At 37.5% G+C, this 8607-nt stretch overlaps 1 protein-coding gene across 1 annotated transcript; it reads left to right on the forward strand.

Moving 5' to 3' along the window:
• The first annotated feature begins 452 nt into the window (after positions 1 to 452).
• Positions 453 to 3364, forward strand: LOC103780123 (small conductance calcium-activated potassium channel protein 2-like). The gene is made up of 2 exons (XM_008947771.1): positions 453 to 516; positions 2651 to 3364. Exons 1-2 carry the CDS (start codon positions 463 to 465, stop codon positions 2936 to 2938), a joined length of 342 nt encoding a protein of 113 aa, XP_008946019.1. The 5' UTR covers positions 453 to 462; the 3' UTR covers positions 2939 to 3364.
• The last annotated feature ends 5243 nt before the right edge of the window (positions 3365 to 8607 follow it).

Here is an 8607-nt window from a genome sequence, read left to right on the forward strand (position 1 = left end):
AATCCATTTCCGACAGAACAGGGCTAATACCTGTATCTAGTCATGTAGGCATGGGAAGAATCTTGACTGATGCAACATTAATTACAAAAAAACAGTTGTTCTGTGTTTCTTCCTATATCTACTTGTCACGATACTGAGGCTTTGAGGAATGTTTTGGCTTTCTTTCATATAGTCTGGATAAACTGTTATCTCCCTTTATGAATTCAACTTTGACCATGGCAAATGGTATTCTGAAGGACATCACATTACCTTGCTCTTTCCTTTTTTTGCGGTGTTGAAGAAGCATGCTTCTCATTATAGCAAGCACATGACCAGTTCTGACTTTACACAAAGTACTCAAGGCATTGTCCATGCAGTTACTGCTCTTGTGAGTTTGGTGCATGCTTTTAGAAATCCTAATATGACCACATACACAAAAAATGCTGACTTAAAATTCCGCTTTGCAGATTAAGAAGTGTAAAAATGGAACAAAGGAAACTGAATGATCAAGCCAACACTTTGGTGGACCTGGCAAAGGTGAGGTGTAGTTACTGTTGTTTTAACAATCGTCCTTTCAAAATGAGGAGTCTGTAAGTGAAAATGTTATGCGTTATACATGCAACCACTGAGTCTGCTATTTGTAGAAGACGCAAATATGTGTGTGCTTTTTGGCAACACCTACTGAATGAAAAATCTTGGGCTTGGCTGTGACCACAATTTGAATGCGCTGTATTTTTTTTTGTGTGTGTACATTTGAAAAAGATGTCACAGTTGAAAGGCTGATCCTGAGAGTCACTGAAGTGGTTGCAGTGGGCATGGTAAATGCTGAACTGTGAGTGGGCCGTAGCAGTGTAGTGCTACATAGTAAATAGATTTCCCATCCACTGATAGTGACTGTGCTGTGAGATACCACAGTATCTCACAAAGGCTGGAGTTAGAGCTTCTAGTTTCTTCTCTTGTTATCCTATGCAGCAATGACTCTGGGCAAGTGAATTTAGGTCTGCATTTGTTGAAGCTTTCATAATGAATAATAGCTGCCTACTTTGCCAATGTATTATAAAGCTTTATTAATCTTTTTTAAGCCATTTGAGGTGAGCTAAAAGAGGCTATTCAGATGCATAGACATTCATAGACTGCTTGTCTACTGTTCCTGGGACTTTACATTAACATAAAAGAGTAGCTAAAGAACTAGAGGGCTGAGCTGGTATCATTCAAGGCTTCACTTTAGACCTCAATATTCGCCAGTTACTTTGATCTCAGTTTGAGTCTACATTAGAAGCATTAATAGGCTTTTCATAAAGGTTTCTTGTACACCTCTTTGTGTACCTCAAAACCCTCCTCAAGTTAAAGTGCATCAAAGCAAAGATTAAACTCTTCAGTGTTCATTCTCCTTTTGCTCTAGAGAACCACCTGACAACTTCAGCTGCTGAAAATACGTTTCAGTCCAATGCTTCTGGCAGCTGATAAGGACTTTTCAGATACTGTTTAATGTAGACTACCTTTCAGGGTTATGCTAGCATCTTGAAACAGGGGGCAGAGAAACAAGTGGTCAACTCTCATCTGATACTGAAGCGCAGTCATTCATTCATAAAATCACAGAATCATTTTGGTTAGAAAAGATTTTTTAAGATGATCAAGTCCAACCACTAACCCAACGCTACCAGTTCTATTGGTAAATCACGTTCCTAAGCACCGCATCTACACAACTTTTACACATATCCAGGGATGGTGATTAAATCACTTCCCTGGACAGTGTGTTCCAGTGCTTGAGAACCCTTTCAGTGAAGAAATTTTTCCTAATATCTAACCTAAACCTCCCCTGGCAAATTCAAGTAACTTTAATTCCCTTTGGATAGTTTTTAAACTTCAATCAGTTTGTCTACTGAATTACATCCAGGTTTGAGTCTAGTTAAAGTCTAATCTGAAGTCTTAGTCTTCAGAGGGAGAAATTAAGTTATTATTTTTAACTAGTTCCAAGTCTCTATGAAATAACACATTTCAGATTACATTTTTACTGGCCACCATGGCGTTTTGAAGCACACTTATATATTTGATGGAACCAGACAGTTTTTTGTAGAGGGCAATAGATTGGGGAATACAAAAATAGAGAAGCATACAATTGAGTATTTACTGCTTGCACTACATATCAAAACCAGTTGCCGTGGACTGTACATCCAACAACTCTTAGTAGAGCCAGTTCAGGAAAACCTGTTCAGTTTAGGGAGAAAGCAAATGGGCAACATTTGTGTTCTGCTTAGAAGAACGAGGGCATTTAAAACTAGAGGGAATAAAGAAGAATCAAGCATCGATCATGGTTTTGGTTAGGTCTCCAGGTGGCTTCCATGACTGAGTCTTCACAAATCTTAGCATGGTGCATTTCTAAGCACCTGAACTTCCAAAAAAGGTCTGTGTCTTTTGTCTAATTCATTTACACCATGACATCTTAAGTGCTACTCAAAATGTATTACATATCTGCTCACCAAATTTCATAGAAATTTTATTCTGAATCTACAAGGAAAGCAGTTTTACAATACTAGATATTGCTATAATATTCATCTTTTTTCTGTGTGTGTGAAGTGCAAAAACATTTACAAACCCCCAAAAGAGTTGTGCTGCTCTTTACAGTATTTGTAAGGTCTCTAAACCTTTGTTTGCGTCCTTCTGCTTTCAGACTCAAAACATCATGTATGACATGATTTCTGACTTAAATGAAAGAAGCGAAGATTTTGAGAAGAGAATTGTTACTCTGGAAACTAAACTGGAAACTTTAATTGGTAGCATTCAAGCTCTCCCTGGACTGATTAGCCAGACAATCAGCCAGCAACAGAGGGATTTCCTCGAGGCTCAGATACAAAATTATGATAAGCATGTTGCCTACAGTGCTGAACGATCACGGTCTTTGTCAAGAAGAAGGAGATCATCCTCCACAGCACCACCAACTTCATCAGAGAGTAGCTAGAAGACAATAAGTTAATCACAAATAAAGACTTTTTGCCATCATATGGTCAATATTTTAGCTTTTATTGTAAAGCCCTATGGTTCTAACCAGTGTTATCTGGGTTCTGATGTCAGAATCCTGGAAACCTGAACACATTTTAGGCCAAAATGAGTGAAAACTCTTCTTTTTTCCCCCCTCCTCCTCTCAGATGCACAGTGAATGCACCTATTATTGCTATATTAGATTGTTCCTCCTGTAATTTCACTAACTTTTTATTCATGCACTTCAAACAAACTTTACTACTACAGTGCATAGTATAATAAAGGGTTAATTTCTGCACATAGTTGCTTGATTACTTGGACTTAACAACTCAAAAAGGCTTACAATCAAATGGCCTAATTGTAAACTTCTAAGAAACAAAATTGAAGCTTAATAATTATCTCTCAGTATAAAAACTAATTCTCTGAACTTTGCTTGCAGTGGAGGGGGAAAAAAAAATCAACATTCATCTAACAGTGTGCTGTATATGTATAGTCATTTTAAAAGGTCACTGACAGCTTCAATTTCTGAAGTGATTAATTAAAAATGTAGTTTATCCTAGAAAATATGTTATGAAGTATGCTATGGGTTTTTTAAATCCTGTTAGGGCTTTTGTTTAACATGCATTTGTAAACACACACATAGATAATATATATACATATATACTTATGTATATAAGATTATTTATTCAATGCCCATGGCAAAGATCTTTTAAATTGACTATTTGTAAAGCTTCTGGCATGCAAAAAGTACAGATCCATTTATTCAGAGTCTCATAATTATGTCAGGTAAGTATGTCTAGACAGAAGCATCACTTTCAAGCTGGAAGTCTGCCATTAATGCTATCTGGGTTTTGAAAATGTTAGATTGTTACTTTCTCCACTCCTGTTGTGTTTAATGTTTCTGGAGTGAATAACTGACACATAGAGTTATAGTATACACAACTGCGTGATGGCAGCACAGTGTTCTGTATACATTATGGTTTGGTTTCTGCTATGCATTCAAGCTCAGCAAAACACTTTCTAGCAATATTTCCAAAAACTGTTGTAAAAAAAAACCTACTGTAGACTGGAGTTATGGCACGGGGATATCTGTAGTACTTCACTTTCATGCACAAATAAGTTCTGCTTTCTTGAAAAACACAACGCATAGTGTACACATTTGTGGAAAAGTTGTAGGTGACTTTTCTCCTGGTTTATATTCCAGAGTAGCGAAACCAGGTAAACTTTAACTACTCAGCACATGCAACTTGCATTCACAATTCCTAATTATAAGCAGGAAATTATTTAACTTTATGAAATATTTTATAGTACTCGCTATTTATGAAATATACTAGTCACATCCCCACCTCAATTCACAGACGAGTGACACAGTAGCTATGTTTAGTAAGTAGCCATGGCTCACTGTTTCTGAGGTGTACTATGTCTGCCTAAAAGTAACTAACATGCACATTGAAGGAAATGACCATTACTCCATGAGACCTTGTGAGTTCTGGACAGTAAAGAGAGGCAAGGAAGATAGTAATGGAGAAAGTCAGGGCAGAGCCATGCTGGAGAAGACAGAAGAGCTGTTCTTCCGAGCACCTGAAATTCCCAAACCAAATACATAATCTGAAAAACAGCAGACGCTTTAGGCCTATTTAAAATAAAGAGTCTGCTTTTTTTATGGGGATAGAATATATATAACTGATGAATGTAAGTTACATCCAGAGGCATTGCTTGTTTATGAAAAGGTTAAGAGTTTCTCCAACGCTTTTTAAGTCCTTCAGAAAGGTTATGACTTTGCAGTATTTTTTTTCCCCTAAATGAGCAGGACAGTTGCGTATCTTTGGAGTGCCTTGTTTACAGACTGCTATTTTGTGACTGGAAATAATAAGCAGTATGCACAATACTTGCAGTTCTGCTTTTTTTTTTATGAATTTAATTTCCAAAGGAGATGATGGGTATTACATAGCACTAATACTGTGCTGGTCCAGTCCTAAACTAGGTGAGATTTTAAGTGGCCATGAGGTCACCCACTTTACACTGTAGGCAGGATTAGAAGTAGTGATTAACAATATTAATAATATTGGAATTCAATAGTCAAGTTTCAGAGTCATTTTTTGAAGATTTTTTGTGGGGGTTTTGTTTGTTTGTTTAATTTGAAATATGTTTCCACTCATTGTATACGTTCTTTTTTGTCCTGTCAGCTTGAATGATCTCTTTCATTGTTTACAACATCTCTTTTATATTTGTAAGACACTTTGTTTTTCCTTCTCTGAATTGTACAACTGGGTTTTTAAAGAACTGTAATTCTACATCGAAAATTCTTGCCTATCTATCACAGTTAATTTTGAATTAAGATATAGCTGTAAGTATTGCGCTGGTTTATTCTGATGTGAAAGAGCAACTCTTATCTTTGACCTCTCAATTTATTTTACATGGTAGGAGTCATTTAAATGACTACTAAATTCTTGCAGCAGCTCTATGCAGGCAGGGCTGCGAAATGTAGCAGGACTATACCCATCAGAAAGGTTCCCTAACAATCTGCCAAATTCTTTTGTATTCCTTCCTTTGTTTTTAAAGCAAAAAACAAATAATGACATCATGGAATACTGCAGCTGAATTTCTTAATTTACTCTAAAGCTCACTACAAATATTTTATCTGCATCTTTGATATTGTGATTGTTTTCTTCTAATACATGTTTTGAAAAGCATGTAAACATTACATGTGAATCCAGTCAAAGAAAAGACTGATATAACCTTACATTCAGGAAAGCACAAAGCAGTAGGGGTTTGATTTTCTTAGATTTCATAAAAAAAACCTATTATCCTTTTTTGAGTTTTGTAGTACCACCAATTCCATTACCGGTGTTTGATTTCCAAATTTTAAGCTCCTTCACCATGTTCAGTGTGTGGGCTCACCAAAAGGAAAAAGTAACATTATGACAGATCTCTGAACCTGCTTGTGTAGCTGAATGTAGATTTTTCGTTGAAAAATTGTTTATGGTGACAAGGAATCTTTCTCAAAGCATATGGTGTGTTTGCCATGTTACAGTTGAAAAGCTTTGTGCACTTCTCGCTTTAGTCTCACCTGTAAGAAAATTCAGCTTTCAGTTGCTATTGAAGTTCTCCTTTTCAATTAATTCCATACAATAATTCCATTTATCAGTTACTCTGGAGTTTTGGTGTTAATCCCTGTGTTTTTAATGACATGAAACAAAGATATCTTGCCTGTAAGAACTGAAATGTAAGGTCACAAATATCCCTAGTCACCATGCTTAGAATGAAGTACATTGATTTAAATAGTATTTTTTTTACATTTAAATAGTTTTTTTACTTTTAAGTTTTTGGAGGACAGGAGTATATGCACAGATATTATATTTGCAGATGCTCTGCAGTCCTTCATTCTGCAAATCATTCACCATTGTAAGCCAGCATATCTTCACAGACAGACTTGTGCAACAGCCGTTCTTTAAGTCCTGCTGCTCCATAAAGATGGATCTGATATGGAAAGAGCTTCACTATCTGAAAGTTAAGCATCCAGCTTAGGAGCTCTAAACATCTTGTGGAAGTCCACACACTTCCTTGTGATCTATTTAAAAACCATGGCTACTCAGACTGGATCACTGTTATCATTAGAGGTCAAAGATAAGTGATAGGCATACTGTTTTACTGCTGATCAGTTTGTAGGATTCTTTCCATGTGATATCATATATGGACATTCAAATTGATACACTGCACACTAAAAGCATATTTAAACACACTAAAATCATGTCTAAGCATAAAAGAATAAGTGGTTTAAAAATGAGTGCCTAATTTTCAAAATAAACCTACTACCCATATCAGTACTACAAATGGAAATTGTCCGAAAGCTCTTTTTTCACAACTAGAAGTTATGAAAAATTAAGTAAGTTATATTCTTGGAAGTAAGGTTTTTCTGATTAGTAAATCTGTTCTATGTGCCAAGTTGTTCGTTGCTCATATTGTTTGTTTTCAAAAGAATGTCCTGAAAGTATTTCTGCCTTTTTAGTCCATACCTCTAATTAAGTAGTGAGAAGCAGCCAACGAGAGAAGAGAAGGGAAGAGCGAGCTAACACAGCCATGTCTCACTTTCTCACTTTCATTGATGCCTACCCTGGCATCAGCATACCTGTGTGCTCAGGTAGAAACACTTACAAATCTCCTCCACCAGCACTCCCGGCTACCTAGATATAAGCTAGCTGTAGCCTAGGAAGAGCGCTACCCTGTCAGTACAGTCCTGGAGTGGAGCTTGCACACACCCAGAGGCAACCATTTATACATGTGGAACTTCATGTATGCACAATACAACTAAAATGCATCTGCCAAACAGGGCTCATGAATTGGGTCCTATACCTGTTAGCACAACTGCAGGCTGAGCTGTAATGTCTGTTAGCTTTTTTCTCCAACTTTGTAAGGACTATCTGTAAGGATCTTAGCTGTCTCTGTGGCTGAGAGAAAAAAAGATGCTTGAGAGACACTTTGCAGCCATGTGTGCACAGGTATGGCTCTGACCGACCTGAGTGCCTCACCATCTGCCTAACAATGGTGGTCCAGAAACCACAGGTTTTACTCACTACAGAGGCAGTTAGGACAGCACTGAGCAAATAAGCCTCATCTCTCAAGAACACCTGGTGCACAGGATGATTGCCATGAACAGGAGAGGAGAGTTGTGTTCATTTACGCAACTCTGCTCAAAACTTACAGCTTCACAAAGCACCAAACCTGATGCAGACACTTGACTCTCTGCCAAGAACTGCTTGCAGCTGGGCAGTACAGCACATGGATGGAGCAGGTGCAGCAGAGTCTGCGCTACTGTCTGTGCACATGCTCTAAGAGAGCTAAAATGGAGGCAGTTGCCACAACTAGCATGACCATACTGCAGTATACTAGACTTGATTACAGTGATACAGTTAAAGCTCCATTAGGTCAACAATTTTCAGGCTTTCGTATGAAGAATATCCTGCAGAGGACTGCAAAGCCTTTCTGCATCGTGGAGGGTATACAACATAGCTGCAGTGAAAGAAAAAACGTAAGCCACAAACATGAACCTGTTGCAACCTAACATGGCAAGTAACCAAATCAGATGGAGAAGTGAAGCATAAGATGCTTGATGCTGACTTCCCTTGCATTCAAATTCACTCAAATGCATTACTGTCTTCAAATATTTGGGAGAGTTTAGACTGTTTTCAATTATACATGAAGCAAGCAACAAGCTTTTGGTTAGACTAAGAGATTCTACTTTAAAATTATGCCAGTTCTGACCTCTTGTTGCCTTCCAAACCTGCATGTCCAGATATCTTCAGTCTAAAGAGGAGCTGCGTGTCCTGTTGTATGCTTACAACAAAGAGGTTGCTGAGCAGAAGAGCATCTCCAGTCCAGATAAATGATCAAACATCGTGTGGCCCCAGGAATAATAATGAAGTTAAAAGAAAATATTCAAGTAAGTGAAAAAAAAAATAAGAGATGAGGTTTCAATTGATCTCAGTCAAAAGTAAAGCAAGAAAAAACCTCAGGAGCAGTTTTGCACAATTCAGAATTGCCCTTTAAGAAAAAAAAACAAGCCTATGCAATGTGCTGAGTAGCACAAATCTGTGTAAAATGAAGTGTGGCAGTGTTCTGCCCCTCCAAAGTGACTGAGTCCCAATTCCC

Source organism: Merops nubicus, unplaced genomic scaffold, assembly GCF_000691845.1.
Source record: "Merops nubicus isolate BGI_N331 unplaced genomic scaffold, ASM69184v1 scaffold21559, whole genome shotgun sequence".
In the NCBI taxonomy this organism is placed as follows: Eukaryota; Metazoa; Chordata; class Aves; order Coraciiformes; family Meropidae; genus Merops; species Merops nubicus.

Coding starts and splice junctions, on each gene's coding strand:
- LOC103780123 (XM_008947771.1), top strand. CDS start 463: ATGGAACAAAGGAAACTGAATGATCAAGCCAACACTTTGGTGGACCTG. Junction 517..2,650: donor CTTTGGTGGACCTGGCAAAG/GTGAGGTGTAGT, acceptor TTCTGCTTTCAG/ACTCAAAACATCATGTATGA.